This window comes from Electrona antarctica, assembly GCF_951216825.1.
Source record: "Electrona antarctica genome assembly, chromosome: 13".
NCBI classification, from domain to species: Eukaryota; Metazoa; Chordata; class Actinopteri; order Myctophiformes; family Myctophidae; genus Electrona; species Electrona antarctica.
Genome location: NC_136794.1, coordinates 13,348,954 through 13,368,977, shown reverse-complemented (window position 1 = coordinate 13,368,977; position 20,024 = coordinate 13,348,954). Strand labels below are relative to the sequence as shown.

General features: G+C 43.1%; 1 protein-coding gene across 6 annotated transcripts in view; it reads right to left on the bottom strand.

The window, feature by feature from the left end:
* pikfyve (phosphoinositide kinase, FYVE finger containing) overlaps positions 1–20,024 on the bottom strand; it is a 34,192-nt gene that overhangs the window by 9,704 nt on the left and 4,464 nt on the right. For 3 of the 6 annotated variants that reach the window (XM_079518558.1, XM_079518560.1, XM_079518562.1), the window contains 27 exons: positions 18,508–18,669; positions 15,935–16,044; positions 15,544–15,715; positions 14,978–15,185; positions 12,895–12,921; positions 12,526–12,618; positions 12,272–12,428; positions 11,681–11,838; positions 11,067–11,178; positions 10,842–10,986; positions 10,336–10,485; positions 10,133–10,195; positions 9,903–10,032; positions 9,339–9,519; positions 8,628–8,702; positions 6,178–6,285; positions 5,867–6,010; positions 5,214–5,340; positions 3,988–4,871; positions 3,148–3,561; positions 2,366–2,440; positions 2,175–2,275; positions 2,001–2,072; positions 1,712–1,883; positions 1,270–1,448; positions 806–919; positions 8–116 (listed from right to left, as the gene is read on the bottom strand). In XM_079518558.1, coding sequence (XP_079374684.1) covers positions 8–116; positions 806–919; positions 1,270–1,448; positions 1,712–1,883; positions 2,001–2,072; positions 2,175–2,275; positions 2,366–2,440; positions 3,148–3,561; positions 3,988–4,871; positions 5,214–5,340; positions 5,867–6,010; positions 6,178–6,285; positions 8,628–8,702; positions 9,339–9,519; positions 9,903–10,032; positions 10,133–10,195; positions 10,336–10,485; positions 10,842–10,986; positions 11,067–11,178; positions 11,681–11,838; positions 12,272–12,428; positions 12,526–12,618; positions 12,895–12,921; positions 14,978–15,185; positions 15,544–15,715; positions 15,935–16,044; positions 18,508–18,669 — 4,442 coding nt within the window. The remainder of the gene's footprint in view (positions 1–7; positions 117–805; positions 920–1,269; positions 1,449–1,711; positions 1,884–2,000; positions 2,073–2,174; positions 2,276–2,365; positions 2,441–3,147; positions 3,562–3,987; positions 4,872–5,213; positions 5,341–5,866; positions 6,011–6,177; positions 6,286–8,627; positions 8,703–9,338; positions 9,520–9,902; positions 10,033–10,132; positions 10,196–10,335; positions 10,486–10,841; positions 10,987–11,066; positions 11,179–11,680; positions 11,839–12,271; positions 12,429–12,525; positions 12,619–12,894; positions 12,922–14,977; positions 15,186–15,543; positions 15,716–15,934; positions 16,045–18,507; positions 18,670–20,024) is intronic. The other 3 variants (XM_079518559.1, XM_079518561.1, XM_079518563.1) reach the window with 3 other exon arrangements.

The window sequence follows — 20,024 nt, the reverse complement described above, 5'->3', positions numbered from 1 at the left end:
ACCGTACGTCTTTCTGAGCAAACAGGTCTTCCATTTTCTCTTCTCGTGTCTTGCTGAAGGTGTCCGTCTTCAGTGAGGTGAGACGGTCGTCTATGGCCAGGTACACCAGGGTTACCCTGTCGGTCAATTAACCATAGGGCAAAATCAATACTATGGTCAGGTACACCTGGGTTACCCTGTCGGTCAATTAACCATAGGGCAAAATCAATACTATAGCCAGGTACACCTGGGTTACCCTGTCGGTCAATTAACCATAGGGCAAAATCAATACTATGGTCAGGTACACCTGGGTTACCCTGTCGGTCAATTAACCATAGGGCAAAATCAATACTATGGTCAGGTACACCTGGGTTACCCTGTCGGTCAATTAACCATAGGGCAAAATCAATATTCTGGTTCCCAGGATATTTTGGAAAGCAATAAAGTATTCAGAAATGGCACGTATTAACGAACATTTATACATGATAAATACATTTGACACAGTGACAGTACAGTACAGTAGAGGGACCCCTTGGGGACCCCCACACGGTAACTCTGTCATTTCCCAACCGTTTCGGACGCGGGGCGGCTCGCCGGAACCGGCCCGGCCTCCTGGGCGCGTTCCTGGGGGTCTGGATGTTCCCTGGACCCCCCCCAGGGACCCCCACACGGAGTTGCACCACTTACTTCACACGGGTGTGATTTTGTTTAATTGAAAACAATGCACAGTATGAATTTAATATGATGATGAATTTATGAGTTCTATATCTAATACCTGTGTGTATACTATGTACACAATGAAGGAACAGGGAACTATGGCTCTTACTTGAGAGAGAAGTCCTTCAAGTCCTGCTGCATGTTGGCTTTAGATGGTCCCAGGTTCCTGATGAAGAGCTTGGGAGGAGGAAGACAGATCTCCAGCAGCCTCACAGAGATATAGCTGAGGAAAACGGAGTGAAGAAAATTGTGTAAAAAGGAAAAGAAAAAAGTGCATTACAATGTGTGTTACATTTCAAACACACTTTCATCACTCCGACAATGGTGGCAACCACCCTTATAAGGAGCAATTAGGGGTTCAGTGTCGCTTGAACACGTGTGTGCCTGGCCCTAACGCGGTGGCAGCCCCGAACAGAGTTTGTGCCAGGTTTGGTACAGATCGGAGCAACGATGTGCGTCCTAAGTCCGGATGTTACGTTTGTGACCACAATCCTATGTTAAAATTGCCTAAAGTGTGTGGATGGATGGATGAACAGACAGTTGGCTGACAAAGTGGATGAAATGAGCCCTAACCTGAAGGAAGCCACCATCTGATTGTAAGAGAAGTACTGGTGGTAATCTTTGTGAATGGAATGTCCGCAGGGTTCGGCGTTGGCTCTTCGGGTGTACTGATGCCCGTAGAAGCGCAACTCCAGATACTTGGCAAACGACATGGACCACGAGTCATTGGACAATGGAACCACTGGTGTCACCTACAAAGACAGACAGAGGCAGAGTTAAACTATGGTTTTTTGTGGGAGATATATTTTTTTCTAATGAAATAAAGCACAAATAGCCGATCTACAAGCTCACAGCGCTTTGCGATGCAACACATTGTGAGTTTGTAGATAATCTATTTTCACTACTTTTGTGTGACACTGTGTGACGGTGACCACTTGCCAATAAATTAATAAATATTTGCAATTGCAGCCATAAACTTGAGAATCTCCAAATTATTATTGTTCTTAGAATTTACTTGTTTGCATATGCGGCACCAGGAATAGTTGAGGATAGTGTGTTGGTAACCAGGCACAGGAGAGTCCAGCTCCTTCAAAACGATCTGCACACAACCACTGCCGTGAACGAACCGTCGGATGTGATGCACCATGGGAGTTTCACAGAACGGACTGGGGCACTGGTAAGATGGTCTAGAAACAAACACAGAAACTAGCTCAAGTACAGGCTGTTGTTTAGTGACTGTACAGCTCATTTACTTATTTAAAGTATATTTCAAGGGTCGTGTTTATATCAGAATCTTATTTCACCTAAAACAGTATCGCTCCAAAAAAACACCGAGAGAGAGGTCATTCTTGCCATAGAACTCCATTGTGACAATCCTGTTAACAAAAAAGGACAATAATTGAAAATATACTTTCAGCCATTGAAATATGACACTACAGGGAGATTATGCCACATGCTGTGAGTGTACATTACTTTACCATGGGCTGACGCAGGGGTTGGGGGCGTTGTTGGACTGTGCTGAGGAGCTACTGAAGAGCACACACAGCCTCTGGTGGTTGACAGGGGTTAGACAGTCCAGCTGGGGACAATAAAACCAACAAAACGATGTCAAAAACAACGCAAAGAATAAATCATGACAATCTATGAGAGCACACGCCATGCCACTCACAGTGTCCCTCACAGATCTCAGATCAGGGATGAGGTGGTGGGCTCCGCCTGCCATCAACACTGAGACCAGTGCTGGCTGAATGAGACGATGGGTACAGGTCAGATGACTTTAAGACTTTATGAAGTGGAATCATTTCTGAACTACTTCTATCCACCCGACATGCAAAGCAGCCTCCCTTTTGCATGCACAGCCAAACAGCTGAGCAAAGATTAAACATGCAAATGATTAACCACATGAACCCCAGTGTCCCTATTCTGGTGCCCTATTTTGGCTTGTAGATCGGCGATTTTCAGCAAAGAGATGTAAAGGGGGGGAAAAGAATCACACCCGTGTGAAGTGAGGGGCACTCTTATCATAATACATCCTCATACATCACATTGTGCTCAGCCAATCAAATCATCATAAATGTCATTCGACCAATCACTTTTGGAGTCTTTCTGCCCTCACTTTTATCTTCAATATGTACTTTGCTCAGCCAATCAAATCATCGCTATGGGGTGATCAGCCAATCACAAGCCAGTGTTTGTGTTCACACAGACCCGGAAAGCTTGGTATAGGAGGGGCTTGCGCCCCTCAAAAAGAAGTGGCCTAGCATAGACCCCTGGGGTCAACCAAGTATATAGGGTTTACGTGGTTAACATAACATAATCTCCAGAGGAGTTTCTTCATCCCTAGATGAGAAAACTACATGCAAAACACATGCAACTTGACAAATAAATGCTGGACCCTCCACCCCCCAAGCTATGATTTGGCAGGTATGTAATTGTCAAACCCGGTCACACCTTGGAGGCCCAGCTCATGTCATTCAGTCCTGCTGGCTTCTCCTCCTCGCTGTCAGCTTTCACCGGAGCTCTGACAGGCACCTCCCTGTCCCGCTCCCTGATTTGGGGCAGGGTGGCGGGCCCGCCGGGGCTGGCCGAGTTGAAGGGGTCGGTGGCCTCTCTCTGCTGGATACGGCCTCCCTTGGCCCGGTAGTCGGCTAGCATCTTGGCCAGGTCCGGGCTTCCGCTCAGCTGATCTACGATGTGAGTGCTGGTGAGGCGGTGGCTGGGCAGCATGACAGCGGGTCGCGGCGGGGGACCTCCGTTGGCCAGGCCAGCGGTCAGACTTGAGGGGGGTGGGTCTTTGAGGAGCAGCCGTTTCCTGCGCCCGTCCAGCTCCTTGAAGTCCTTGTTGAGGAGAGGGGACAGGTACACCTGCAGGACAGAGGACACACATGATGACTAAACGGTACTATTAGGACCTGTTCAATATAATGATTTTTCAACACAATATAATCAATGATGTGAGAACTTAAATCACAAGATGGATATGGATCTACATAGCATCACTCTAAGTCCATATTTCATTATTGTCATAAATTAATACTCTATGTTAAGTACATTGTATGACAATTGTGTAGTAGCGATAACAGCAAATATCAATTTACTTATAATGACATGCCTAAAATTAATATTAACAAGAGCTTATGACTTTTAATAATAATTACATTGAATCCATTGGAACACAGATTTCTGTTTTTTTGTTTACCGGTACTTCAAAAAGGTATGGTTTTAATTTAGAGATACAAGGTTTCCACCGGTCAGCAATGATATAGAATAATAAATGGAACAGGTGAGTACCTGCTCTGGGAAGTAGTCCCTGCTGGGGCAGCGGAGGCCAGCAGTGGTGAGGAGGAACGGTTCTCTGAAGGTGATGAACGGGGAGATGCACAAGATGATGTCCTTCAGCTCCTGCTTGAAGACGGCAGAGATGGACTTCAGTCGGTCGTCGGACGAGGCCACCTGCTCTGCCACGAAAAGCCCCGTGTCGTCCTGCAGGGGGTCCCGGAACAACCTGGGAGGGGGCGTCTCAGAGCCCTCTGCCCCTTCCGAATCTAGTGACTCCCCTTTCCTTATGCTCCCCTCTTCCCCTGTATCCCCCTCCGATCCTCTTATAAAGGACTCGGAGCACTCATCCATAAGGAAAGGAGGAGAGACAAGCAGAGTAGGGCTAGAGACTGGGGTGGAGGTGGTGTTCACCGTGTCCCTGGCCTCGTCTCCCTGGACAGGGGAAGACAACGATGACTTGGGCTTCAGTTTCATAAGCAGGCTCTCTTTATCGTCATCCTTGGATGAAGACTCCGAGGCAGGCCTTTCCTTGTTGCGCTGCCCTAACGACATCTCTCCGTCTAGGGTGGAACCATCCGACCAAAGCCCAGAAACGAGGGTTTTCTCCTGGCCCTCGCCGTCTCGCTCTCCCCCTTTCTGCTCTTCGCGCCCCTCCTCCTCGGCTGTGGTGCCCTCCAGCAGGCAAGGGAAGGGGGTGCTCGGAGCCAGACTGGGTGGCATGGCAAACTCGTCCATGAGGAATGAGATCTCCAGCTGCGAGTGGTAGGCCACACATACCATCAGCATGATGATGTCTTTCACCCTGGCCAGCTCGTACTCGGCTGCTCCGCGGAGCTTGATGGTACAGCCCAGCTGGGGGGCACAGCCCTCGAAGAACATCAAGGTCTTTAGTTCATCTGAAAAGGAGGAAACGATGCAGGGTGAGCGATTCTTGATGTCTACATTGGTTAACATAGTCACTAGTGCAGCATGACATGACATGTATGCAACCCAACATATTACAGTATATAAAGATGAATGGATCACAGGTTGGTAGGTGGCTAGTGCTTCGAACAAATAACCGCAAAACCTGTGTTTTGCTTGTATTTCCCCCGCTCGCTGCACTCAGTTTGCTGTCGCTCTGTCGATCTAGAATTGCCTTCAATAAATATATTTGAAGAATTAAAATGGACCATGAGCAAGCACTGTGCACATTTGACTGTGGAAATACTATAGCTGCGAGCAGAGGTGCTACTCACTGTTGGCAAGCGTGAAGGGCTGCAGGTAGAACTTGTGACAGGTGCCCAGGCGAGGCTTGGTGAGGAGCTGGTCCATGGACATCACCAGGTCTCCCTGGGTCATACGACTCACCCGTTCCAGGACTTGCTGTGTATGCAAACAACACAGAGGGACAGAAGTACTGAGAACATAGACAGCTGAATTAATCAACAGTGACCTAGCGCGCATATCATACATTACCTAATAACTAAAAAGAAAGCAAAAATTAGCAAAAGTTTGTACAGAGGCCGAGGAATACAGAGTAGGGTTGTAACTATTGATTATTTTCTTAGCAATTTATATTTTATTTGATAAACGAGAAGCGCAGTTAAAGGAAAAAAATATATATAACTTTTTTATCAAAGAATTTGTGAAAAGAAATTATATATTTTTATAATTGGCTAAATCAATTAGTCTGATTAACCACTTAAGCCCACCACTTAAGCCCTAATTTGTTGTACAAAGGCGTCGTGAGAATAGCTGATCTACAAGCTTATGTAGATGGAATGTGTTGCGACTCTTGCGAGCTTGTAGGTGTGCTATTTTTGCTATTGAACAAAGGACAAAATCAAATTTTATTCAAATCTATAATTTTGTATAATCTATTCAAATCAGTTAACAATAATTCACTTACAGATTTGACATTGATGACCAGCGTGATGCCATGCTGCTCCAGCAGCATGTCCTGAGCGATACGAGACACCGTTTTCTCCACTAGGACCAGGTTGGGACGCACGTCTGCTATACGCTGGACGTAATTCTTCAGAAACTCACGCTCCTGACGAAGTGAAATCAAATACATATTTCCATCTATGTATAATACGTTCATAGAAATGCGGTTAACTGATGAAAACTGCAGTTATATTGAAGTTCCCGTCTAATGACATAAATACTGCATATCGTCACTGTCTGGTGGTGGATACCAAAACTGTTGTAAATACTTGCCTGGAGCACAATGGGGTCGAGGCAGGTGAACTTGGTCTCCTCTCTGTACAGGTACTCTATGGAACACTTCAGCAGCAGAATCTTGGGGTTCTTGATGTACGAGTTCATCTGCTCACAGAGAGGAACCCATCAAAGGTCAGACAAAGCAAACAAGTATTCGTTTATCAAACCATAAATGTTTATGAAGAAATTCTAAATGAAAATCGTTTATAGGCATATATGCTTTTATATTCATTCCTTTATTTTGATATCTTGATTTAATGGGTGTCATTTTATCATGCATATGGATATATTAAATACTGTATGTTTTACAGTGAGCCATATTAGATCAATCTTAGGGGCGATTCATACTCCTATTTTAGAGCCGAATAAAAGTCGGTTCGGCGCTGTAGAGCCTACAATGTGACGTCATTTGAGGTTCGGGGGGGGCGGGTACCGTCCTGAAGTCGGCGGTAAAATAGGAGTATGAATCGGCCCTAAGCCTATGCCAAAAAAAGTATAAAAAGCATCTTTGACTTTGATGAAGGAAGAGATAATGTGAACGGTGCCAGGTGGACGAAAATAGTACATACAGTGTTTCCCACCACATGGTGCCTGGCTTGGTAGGAGACATTTTATACTGTATTTAATTTGAGAGTACTCGTGCACATCCAGAGCTGGAGGCGCTAGTGGCAATAACAAAGTAAAGTCACCGGCACTAGGCAGGACATTACAATACTGTCACTGTAAAGGGATTTATGTACCAAACTCAATGAAATCTTAGGGTTTAAATGATTAAAGGAGAGTAAGACCATTACAATTAAATGGTTTAAATAATTATCTGGAACTATGTTCCTTATTAGCTTTTATTTTTTATCTCCTCAATGAATATCCCTCATGAGTTCTCGTTTCTGACTGATCTTTTTTTGTCTTTAATTCACCGCCATGGACGTCTTTAAGATGTTTGATATGGGCCCCAATAGAGCTCCGAAGTCTGACGTCACTTTCAGTAGAGGGTGTCAATCTCCAGGTTCATGTATTTGTTTATTTGCATTGAGATCCCCAAACGGCGATTTTAGGTCGCTTCATATAAGAACTGTGTTTGAAAAATAAACCGACCACCTCGGCGTTTCTGTCAGGGGAGTGGCTGTGCGTCGTTAATGATGTCCATTCATATTTGATACAGCCAGTTTCTAGAGAAAATGGAATTAATGTGACCGCAAAAGCCTTGAAACTACATATGAATGCAATGTCGCTGAGCATATACGTCACGCCCAGCTGTCAACATATTGCGTTCCTGAGATTCCTCGTTGACGTAAGCTCAGCTGGTGGTGACTCGACTCGTACTAACCACGATAAATTATATATCAATAAAATAAAAATAAAAATAAACGTAATTAACGTTCAGTTTCTGTTGTGCGACGGGCTGCGGGCAGAAGCAGCCTACCCGGAAATGTAGTATCTGGGTTGTTTGGCTCGTTTCTAACGCTTATTTTGTTACTCTTTGGGTATATTTGTACATTTCCACCTTCAGTCGATGCTTCATATCCATATGAGTGAAAAGGCCGGGGTGATCGGTTTATTTTTCAAACACAGTTCTTATATGAGGCGATCTAAAATCCCCCTATGGAGAGTACAATGCTTATAAAAACATACATGAACCGTGGCGCTCACTGCCCTCTACTGGTAGTAGAGGGCAGTGACGTCAGGACTTCGGTGCTCTATGGGCATTCTATAGAGGTACCACCATGGCTGCATCAAGTACTGTACTGTACGGACCTAAATCACAAAGCAATGCGGAGGGTCATGCAGACAGCCAAGCACATCAGTGGTTGTAAGCTTCCCTCCATTATATAATAAAGCTCACAGGCTTATCAAACACACTAGCCACCTCAACCACAGACGCTTTAAAATGCTGCCATGGGGCTACTACTGTAGTCACTTTGTATCCTCTGGGACACTGGAAGTAGATTGCTAAATAAAGTAGCTTCTTCCTCCGGACAATGAGGCGTATGAACTAAGAGGCCCCAAGATAAAAGAAAAATAAGCTTGGGAAATGCTAAGCCCTGAGGTTTTTAGGATGGTGAGGTTTTTTTTAATTTCGTATTGTATTTGTAATCTCTTCATTGAATTGTGTGTTGTGGTGTACACAAATTGAAAATGAAAAAGAATACAATAAAGCTATGCATATATTAAATACAATATGCTGGAACTGGTCAAAATAGCTTCTCTTTTTTGTCTCTACGTAAAATGATGCAGTTTCAACTGTTTTACTCTGACCAGAACACTTACCTTTTAGTCTAGTCTATCTAATATTGTACGGCCGCTTCAAGAATTGAATTACCGGTACATACACATGCAGCACTCTACATACGTATTTACAGCTATTTTCGTAATTCATCGTACAACAAAAGGATTAAGTGTTTAAGACATTTCTGTTTCCGGGAAAATGGGTGGTTGGCCTGCTGTACCTTCTTGTGGGCGATGTTCTTAGTGCAAACAAAACCATTCACAACGGACGAGTCAAACTTCTTCCCTCCAGGAATCTGAGGGGAAAAGAATGTGTAGATTTGAGCTGTATTAGTCATTTATCAGATAACAAATGAGGTCTCAAACTAATAGTCTTGTTACAGTATATTCAAACACAAGCATCCACTTTCACCACTAGTACGAAATAACCTTGCATTGATGCACCTGGGACGTATCCTCAGTAATGTATCCCAAGGTCATCAGGGTTTCGGATCTCGCAACATCATACCGGCCGGGGTGATCAAGTCCCAACTTACGTCCCAATAGCTACCCTCGATCAGTCCCATTAGGGAAAGACCAGGGCCACACAATTCGTAGTCCCATTAGGGAAAGACCAGGGCCACACAATTCGTTGCTCCAGAACTACTCTGCCGGGACTGGGAGGTAGATCAATCTGGCACATGGAAGGGACTTCCTATACTTGCTCCCCTCCTTTTTCACTCTACACCAAGGACCCTATTTTGCGTGTCTTAAGTACCAGGTCTTATGACTTAAGACCTGGAGGCGTGGCCAATGCTGTTGAGCCACTCAAAACAGCAGAATAGCATTGGCCACGTCTCCAGGTCTTAAGTTAAGTCATAAGACCGGGTACTTAAGACACACAAAATAGGGCCCCATATCTCTTGCCATGTCTCACCAGAATGGCATTTTACCTTCTTGATGTGGACCAGCTGTCGGATGTCCATGTCATCGTCACAGCTGCGGACATCGGGCCGTACGGTCTGCACCACCTGTCGGACCACAGGGACGATGATGTCTCGCCATGACAGGGACAAAGACTCGCTGTACAGCAGCTGCTGCAGTAGCGCCATCATGTGGCTGTGGTTGGCCGAACTGCAGGTGGGGAGAGTTCTAAAGCTTTAGTTTCCAGTCCATCATCAAACTGCTATCTTTAGAAATTCATTGGAATGAAACCAGCAAACATTTAGTGTTGCATTCTGGAGTGTGCGGTGTCCAGACATTTGATATGTGTTACTGTGTACAGAGACTGAAATGTGAAATATTTAAAATAATAAAGTATAAAATAAGGTTTAAGTGCTTAACCAGGCTAGTAAATTATTACGTTTATATATATATATATAAATAATATCCCAATAAAAACACATTTCTCCTTTAATTAATTAATTAATTAATTAATCAAAACAGTAATCAATAGAATAGTAGATAATCAATATTTGCAACCCTATGTTAAACATGGGACCAATGTCTCTACTAACAGCAGCCGTTCCATGGCCTTCTTCTCTCCGTTCTCCTCTCGGAGCTGCTCCAGAGAACTGTGATGCCAACCCAGCGGAGTGAACAGCATCTCTTTGGCCTTCTCCTCCACACGACGGTTAAACAGAGATTCTGTGGAAAGAGCCAGTGTTAGCCTGGTCACCGTAAAGTCTTCCTACGTTCAATATTACTTTGATGATGAAGTCAAAAGAGTAAGTGGGGAATTCCAAACCCTTGATGAATGCATCACTGATGGAAGTGCTCTGTCCTCCGTCCTCAGACACCATAAATTCAGCTGATATAGAGAGACAAGGGACAAAGATGCCGAGATGAACAAACTAATATAAACAGTTTCACCTCAGCAAGTAAAAACGGCTCGTTTGTCATGCAAATGAGTTTCCTCTCACTATGAAAATTATATGTGCGTCTACTTACCAGGCAGCGGTACATGGGGATACTTGGACTGCTTCTTGATGTGGAAGTTAACGTTATCGTGTTCCATGTTCAGGTTGATGGATGATGCCGAGTCGCTGTCCACAGCGGACTGGAAACTGCTGACTGATGTCCTCTTGCTGGGGCTGGAGTCTGAGCCAAGGAAACCGAGAGAGAGGAGAGAGAGAGAAAGGAGACAGACAGACAGAAAGGACACAAAGGACGAGAGAGAGAAAGAGGGAGCGAGAAGGGGCAGACAGAAGGGGGGGAGAGAGAGACAAAGCAGATGAGAAATCATCAGGTATCAGGGATTTTAAAAACTGCTGATCAGGGTGTTCAGTTCACCCCTAATCAGGTTACATATTAACCTTACAACAGTGTTCCTTAGTTTTCCCAGTTTTAAAGGACCAAATCTACTGCTAGTGTACTACTCACGCAGTCAACATGGTCCTATTATCGATATCGAAGGCGTTCGGTTAAAAATATGTTCACACCCTGCGGATACATACTAGAGTTGTAATCGTTGTCGTCTGCGAGTTGCTCCGGGTCGCTATCGTCAAACTTGATGTCTTTGAACCAGGATGGTTCCGAGTGTCCCTCCACGGAGTTGACACTGTCGCTGTCTGGAGACGGCGTCTCTGAGAACTCTGTGCTCTGAGGACCAGGAAAAGAAATCTGTTTGAAATCTGTTTGCCTAAAAAGTATTGATTTGTGTTTTTCAGTCATTGACTAACCTGGAGTGGGCGGTATAGAGCGTACTCATCCCTGAACAGCTGGTCATTGTGAGTGACACAATCCAGCCAGCGTCCATCTACCAATGCCTGGCCTATGGCTATAGCCTGGGCCCTGCAACACAGACAGGACAGGAAAACGGAGGGCAAAGGATGGACAAGGCATGATGAGTTGAATTCCTCTCGGGAAGTACAGCATTTTCATTTAGCATATTCACATAGCGCCCATTTTGCTATTAAATCAGACTCAGGCGTGGCCAGTTCCGTCTCTTTCACTTTTTTTTTTACTTAACCTAACGTCCAGGGAAACAGGTACCCGGTAGCCTCTGTAGCCATCCTTTTATTTTCATTCGCTACGGCTCAAAAAATGAAAGCCTGGGGGAACGTGAGACATTTCCTGGTCTAGGAGTGGGAGTGAACTACAGTGCAGAGGGGCGTCGCTCTCAATATAGTGACGTCAGTTTCTTCCGCTGTTTTCTACCAGGGAGGGAAGGGCGGAGGGGGGCTGGGCGGGGGGTCTCTGATTTGTGAACCAATATTTCTCCAGCGCTTGCACGCCCGTCCCTCTAGACCAGAAAGCACGCTGGCTGGGCCATGCTAGGTACCAGGAGTTGTACCTCGTAGAGATGGTGCCACTCCGCAACAGCCAGTTGACCAGCTCCTTTCCCACAATGCAGTTTGGGTAGGTCCTCAGCCAGTAGCGGTGGTCCTGGAACTCCATCCCTGTGTTGTTGTTGCAGATCTTCTTCCACAGTTCCTTCAGCTGGGACGAGTCCTGATGGCCATACATCAATAATTAACAACTTGAACCCTATATAGAGTACTTTGACTGGAGTCTCCCCAGGGGTCTGTGCTAGGCAGTCTCCTATTTTTCAGTCTACACCAAAAATAGACAGTCTACATTAGATCAATGGAGAGCTTGCAGATCTGCCATTTTGGCTGAATGGTCTATTATGAGTTATGACATGCCCAGAATAGGGAAGCAAGGGTAAAAATGGTAAAATGTCAGCCGTGTCATATCTTTCACAAGTGAGGACACTTGCATGCATGGTAATATAATGCATAATCATATCCCAAATAAGGGACTTTAACTCCATTAGATATCCGTTACATATTTCAATTCATACATGCACGGCATGCGTCTTTGTCGGATTTCCTTTGTTTCCTAAAACGTTTCGTAAAACAAACTTAGAACGGAGACTGATCACCAGCAGGATCTTTCTCTCCTCCTCGTTGTGGTCCTGCTTGGTGCCCGTCTTGGTGCTCGACATGGCGCGGCTGGTCTGCGGACTGACCGAGCTGTCATAGGAGGGAACCCTGGACGAGCCAGAGCGGTCCAGGGACAGATTGGTCACACTGGCAGATCTGCAGGGGGAAAGCACACAGGAGACAGTGCTGCTGACCGCTGAAACCAATGCATGCTGAATCAAGCTGGAATCTACTACTCAGAGACGCAACCGACCTCTTCCTAGCGGGCGATTTGCCTACGTCTTCTTGTAGTGTTGACAATCTGGAGTTGAGGCCACTGTTCTGTGACTCCTGATGAATCAAGCTGCTGTTGCCGCACGCGCACACACACCAGACAGACAGACAGAGACAGGCACGCACACACAATTTAACCTTTAGCAACTTTGATCACTTCACTTTGTTATGCAACACCAGCTGTATTTAAAGGTACATTATGTACCGTCAATAAGATGTATGTATGATGAACACAAATGTATGTAGCAATAAAAATGCATCAGACTCCACTCCATGTGCATGAAGCTAAAGCCGAAACAGATGTGAAACGTTGAAGGGAAAAAAACAAAAAACAGGTAGCAAGACTCACTTCTTTCTCATCCCAATAGGAGTTTTTCTATGCCAGGAGAGAGGGGAAAAAGATTTTCTTTGAGACAGGTCAAAAGAGAAAGCTGCACATTGATTGTGTCAGACAGTAACATTGATGTCCGTCAAAGGGACACCAATGTTATTTTACATTCACCACAAGCACTTCAACACAAGCACTGTTAAATGAGACCTAAGACAGATTACAATTATTTTACAGTTGATCTCCCTTCTATGCATGGCAAGTGATAAAAACATAACCCACATAAATGGCTGGAAGACTACTGAAGAAAAACTACATTAGAGAGAAGCTTCAACGAGTCCTCTTGATGAACAGTGTTGAGTGATTCATTATTGATAAGGCCTTCAGTCATTTCCTTGAGGGTTTGACTTCTTTCAGCTGCAGTAGCTCCCCTGAACCAAATCATATCGGAATCACGTGCGAGAACCTTTTATATTCTTAGAAATTCAAGGCTTTTTCATGTTTAGATCATCCCATTTAAGCAATAGATTGGCCACTGTCAACGGGATTTAAAAGGATTTTATCATTTGAACATGATGCCATTGATGACTGATCCCGATTCCTGAATGTTGACAATGCACAGCAAGCAAATGAACGCAGCACACAGCGTCAAGGAAGCATAGCAGAAATTTCAAGAAGTATACTATAAATTGGAGGGGAAAAGAAAGTAGAATAACAATAATTGAAGGAAGGAAAAATAAATGGGTAGAAAAACAGCAAATTGTTTGGTGTGATAAATGATGAAAGGAATTCTAACATGACATACTGTGAATGAATATAAACCATGTATGCTAATAAGAAGTCCAACTTGTATAATAATCAAGTATGGTGCATACATAAATCTGATGTAAAGTAAATAATTATGGTTTGTCATGCAGGGTAGATTCAGGATTCAGGACAGGCAAAACTTACAATTCTGATGTACAGCAGACATGGGGAGGCAGGCATGGATTCACACAAGATGAAACATGCAACATGCATTTCTGATACTATACTCACCAGAGCCCCAGCCCTACCCCCCCTTTAGATCCCGTCGGGTTTTGGGATATTGTGTTTTAAAGGCTGCATTCAAAGTATAAAGTGACTGAACTAGCTGTTGCCTTTATCCACTTAGCTATTAGGTAGTACAAATTATTATTTATAAAAACCTCATTGTGTAAATATTTGTGAAAGCACCTACAGTCATCCCTACAATTTCGTCATAATACCAATATCAAACATATTGTGATATTTAATCTTGTCCATATCGACCCAGCCCTACTACTGTTGCTCTTGGGTAGGGTACTATAGAGCGTCGCAGTCCCGCCAGACACAGAAGTGAATTCCCCGTTCATTTTCTCCATAGGCTTTTCAAAAAGTATTTATTTAAAGACGTTTACGCCACGGACAAAGCCAACTCGAGTTGTGACAAATCATGACAACAAACACAACATGTTGGGCCGAACAAATAATTACAAAGAAGAAAAACAACAAAAAAAGTGTCGTCACCTGCCGTTTTCTTCTTCTTTCTAATTATTTGTTCGGCCCGAAAAAGTTTGTTTGTTGTCATGATTTCTCACAACTCGAGTTGGCTTGGTACGAGGCTTAAAAGGTCTTTAAATAAATACTTTTTGAAATGTCTATGAGGAAAATGAACGGGGAATCATTTCCTGGGCCCTCGTAGGTGGCGGGACTGCGACGCTCTATAGAGTAGACAACCACGTCTCCTCTGATGAAGTCACACATGAAGTCGCCAGCCGCTTCTTTTTACCCGACAGTAGGGAGTTTGGCCTGGAAGGTGTGCAGAGCAACATAATATTGACACTGCCTGCTGAACAGGCAACCTATAAGAGTCACTAGTACGAGAGATTGGCAAGCATGGCCAATGGGCTCTGTGAATAACTGTAGTCCCAAGTTTCTAGAAGGAGGCATACCCGTTTCCTGTTCCGGTTCAGTTTCCTGTAGCTTCAATCAAAGGATTTGAACAGGAAACATATGAGACCTTCATAAGTGTTTCCTGTTCAAATCTGCTGCGTAGGATTCCAAAACGCCATTTAGTCCTAAATGCGTATAAGCTTGTGTTCACCTCTGCCAGGCCAGATCTTCCTCTAGGAAGATGTTCCTGCTGGCCTTGCGTCCTCCCACCGGGGTCCGTGGCTCGCTGGGCTCCAACACACACACAGAACAGGGAGAGTCCGACAGAGCACTCAGGTCCTCGCCAATGGAGCACGAGTCAGCATTATGAGCATAGCTTAGCGCTATTTTACGGCAGTAGGTACATGCCCGCAAGTCTCCTACATGCACACACAGAGAGACAGAGAGAGAGAGAGAGGGAGAAGGGAGGGGCAGGTTGGAAAATAGAAAGACAGACATTTGGGTTTTCTTAGTTGGTAACTAAATTATTCATAACAAGCTCCTTTTCCATTTAAGTACAATTAATTTCAAACTGAATTGAAGTTATTCATCATTACTTTACAAACACCGCTTTTCAGAGAATATTACATTTTACTATAAAATACTTTGTCGTCTCATGCACGAATGACACGGACACCACTCAATGAAAGAGTGCTCAAGTTAACGTTTTATTCATTTACCGTACATAAGTCCCAGATTGTAGCTTTAATAGTATCACCCCCCTCCAACAGCACTAACCTGTGTATCCCATGGACTTTCCAGGGATTTCCTGGTTGCAGCAACGGCTGCAAAAGATCTGGCCACACAGTCTGCAATGATGGCGTCGGCGGAAGGTAGTGAACTTCTCGTTGCAGTCGTAACACTCCTTACACTGGCTGTCTGGCATCCAGTACTGCTTCAGGTCACTGTCCTAGTTGGACAACAAAGCACCACAAAGCACTGTGTCTTCACACTGACCTCATAGTCGCAAGCTGCCATGCTTTGAATACAATGGTGTGAAACATCAAAAACATGCAACTAGAATAACAGATATTGCTTTAGATCAAGCAGGTGAAAAAACATTTCAAGGGTCTGGCAAAACGTGTGACACATGATTGATTTTTACTTGGGCAGTGACTTGATTTCATACCTGGCTCTTTCCCTCCATGATTTCCTTTAGCCTCTTCAGAGCCGTACGGAGTTGTACTGCTGTGCGAGGGTCATGACTTGCCAGCGGGCTTTCGGATTTCCTGCGTCCTTCTAAGATAAAACAGCCACGCACACACATACAAAATAACTAAAAAAGACAATGCATGATTTCTCTATCTAAAAATCAATGTTGCCACATTGTCAGTTATCCCAGTTAAATGAAAAACCAATGTAAAATAATTGACAGAAACAAATGATTGTCTCCTTTTCAGCTTGCTTTCATCACAGCTTACCATAGGACTGACCGTTATCACAAAACAGAGCTAGAACTGAGAATTTGACAATGCAACAACTACATTCCAATTAGTTTTGAATGTGACCAAATTGATTAGGCAAGAAACAACAAAAACGCCATTCGTATGGAATTAAAGGGTTAGCTCGCAAATGATTAATCACAAACATTTTTCCAAATATTATTATACCACTTTGACCATCTGGGCGACCAGTAGAAAGCAGACCATTGCAAATGCCATTATGCCAATAATTAAGTAAATTACCGCACACACATTGCAAAACACACTCGCATGCGCACACACACATACTGTAAGTGTTGGTATTAGGCTATTCTGTGAGACCAAGTAGTTAATGCCTGCACAAAAGTATAATTAGCAAACCACACAGCACAGAGGAGCCTCACCTGGCCAATCCACTGTAATCAGAAAAGACATGAGAATGGATGTTAGTCTGCCATGGTGTTTCCATTCATGTTCTGTCTTTTTTTCTCCAATGGTGAAACGTGTTTTTCAAAACGCCATAACTGTCAGACTTCAGCGAAGCAAAAATAAGATACTTACTGCTGTCTATGAAAAGCCATAACCATAACCAAAGAATATTAGAGTGGATCACAAGAGGTTCTAGACACAGTTTCAGGGTTTTGTCTTATTATTATTCCAAAATGAGATATACGCCCCTTGAAATTAAGGTGAGACACTACAGGTGAATAGGGGGGAAAAGTTAACTAATAGCTATCCCAATGAAACTTCTCCAGTTGATTACTTATATTAAGACTAAGATTTTTTGTATTACAAGTGTTCTGAAATGATATATTTAAATATGCAAATTAGGCATTATATGCGCTAATTTGCATACATTTTGGAAGATCAGATAAAGCCAGGTTCAAAATGATTGTTTAATTTTGTTGACATATAGAGACAAAGGGGATTTTAGATATCTCTAATTATCACTCCACAAATCAGAAAATAGTGTCAACAGGCATAAAAAAATCCTAATTTTCACCATGTTTTTAGGAATAAAATGTGATGTAAATCAGGCTGTGAATGATATATCAACAAACCCTTCTGTAAATTCCTGCAGAATATAGTTATGAATAAGACTGGAAAGTTTGGTGTATGTGAGTGCAACTGAAGTGGAGATTCTTTGTCCCAGTTATGAGGAAAACTCATTTTGAGAAAACGGCCTTTAAAGATTTGTATTGGAAAATTCCAAAATGTTTTATTTGAAGCCACTATTTTGAGACAAAATATCTCATCCAAACCTTGGCAACAACATATCATGCCATATATCATTGGAAAGGTCTGGACCTCGAGCTGACTGTGGTTTGATCCAAATATGGTCACTTCCTTTGTAAATTGTACCAACAACCAATCATGAAAATAGAGAGGGTGGATTTTCAGTTTTCACCCAGCAAAACGAGCTGTCATTGGCTACAATAAACATCTAAATCTGTATTTTGAATGTTTATTTTGCTTTAGTTAGAAAGAAAACATGTTTAGGAAGCAAAATAGCACAAAATCTCAAAATTGAAAAATCATGATTTCACCTGCCATGTCTCGCCTTAAAAGACACCTTTCAGATTACAGATAGCACAGATTAAAAAATTCATGGAACACTATTAGTTCAGACATTTACTGTAATAGGGGTTGTCAAAACGATTACACTTTAAGACTGAATTTTCTGTTTTATCCAAAACATAAATTATTAAATGCATTACTCCGGAAATTATTTATATCGAATTATATTATGATATAGGGTTTTGGAATAGGGCTGTTGTTTCCTACCTTAGTGACAGGGTGACCAATGCAATCCTATGGTTGGTAACATCAAATGTATGATCCAGTCCGAATATTTGGAGGCATTCCCATTTAATAGGGCAGCTAACCTTCTACTCCAGCTAGAGCTGTCTGGCTTGTATCTACCAAGACAGTGAAGACACTAGGACTATGTTATCACTGATTGGTTTATACACTGAAAGAGAGAGACTGCTAAGTCAATAAAAGGCCATGGTTTCCAGTTAAGAGGTATTGCGTCATCAAATGTGGAAAGGACCCAAATTGGCCCTTTTGGAGGGCCCTGCAAACCAGGTGGTTTAGGTCAAAATGACCAGTTCATAATGTCATAAAGATATCAAGATATAGAAATTAAAACCACATTGATCTGATGTGTGCATGTGTGTGCACTGCATGCATGTGCATGTGTACGTGTGTGTGTGTGTGTTTGACCTGTAAAATTGTGACGCGACAATAAAGGTTCAGGTTGAAGTTGTGCGTGTGTTACCTGAAGCGGTGGAGGTGCGGCGGAGATGCTCGGGGTGTTGTTTGCGGTATGAGCCAGCGCTCTGAATAGAGGGGGTGGGGCTGGAGGACCAGCTAGTCCTTTCTCTCTGTGGGGACGAGTTTGCAGAATCCGGCTTTTCTGCCGAGGGAGGACGCCCCTCTTCTACAGACACAAGGAGGACAGAATGAGAGTCGATAGCAACAGAAAGAGAAGCAGAGACAAATGGAATACAAGCACCTAAAGGAATACAAACCATTGTGTGTACACCGTTTATCAAAAGTATAAAGCTAACGTCTCCTATATGGATACATATTGTATAACTATGTATAACTATCTCTGATAGAAAATGCACATGCATCATGCATTCTGTCTCTAATTGGACTGTGTTAATTTATTGGTTCCCTTCTCATCCATCATGCACTTTATAATATCACCATGCACTTTACTTCGTGTTGTATGTTATGTGTTATGTTGTATTTATGTACTACGGTTATGTGGGAGCTCCCTTGAAATTTCGTTGTATGCTCAGTGTATGCTTTGTGTGCAATGACAAATAAAAGTCTATTCTACATCTTTTTATAGTTTCACAAGATAGTATTACCCAAAGTGTTAATGTAACACAGGTCTGTTTACAACTTTAATTCCTATTTATATCCAATATTTATTTGTAAATACCTCGTTTTATTTTGATTGTCTTGTTCCACTTCTGCTTTGGCAATGTAAACGTACGTTTTCTCATGCCAATAAAGCTCCTTTGAATTGAATTCAATTTAATTGACAAGAGTAGATTTTTGAGTGCTGCAACCACTCCTATAGACAGCTACTGAATGTCAGAACTGGTCAGCTCCATATATCGAGATCTATGGGTGGCAGCGGGGGCAGTGTCTTGAGTGTACAGGGTTTGATGATAGGGCCGGTCCTTAATTTTCAGGCATGTTGAGAACTCTAGTTTTCGCCGGCTGCGGCTGCACAAATAACTTTGGGGCAGGCCCATTTAGTTTTGGATAGGTATCAGTCAAAAGGGAGACATCGAAGAGGAAGGAAGGATGGATAGGGAAGGATCAGAACAGGTTCTGACATATATCCATATACTAATATGACATCAGGGATCTCCATATATGGGCTTAATTGCAACAGCAGGTCGCATTACTATGACATCAGGGATCTCCATCCCTGATGATGTCACGAGACCTGGGCACCATATATGGAAGTATACATATCTAGTCAAATTTTATTAAACTACAAATGAAAGTTGCTCTGTCAAATTTGCAGTACTTGCGTCCTGGCTAATAGTAGAAAAGTACAAATTACCGTACAAACAAGTACAAACAATACAATACTTACATATTTGAAATAGGACCTAAGGGGTTCATAATGTACATTTTCCCTTTCTAGGAATGTACTGTAGTGAAGTAAAAAGTACAATATTTGAAAGTGATAAGTATCCCCAAAAATCAGATACAGTACAGATATTTCAAAAATGTACATGCACTGCATTACTGTCCTCCACTGTCAGT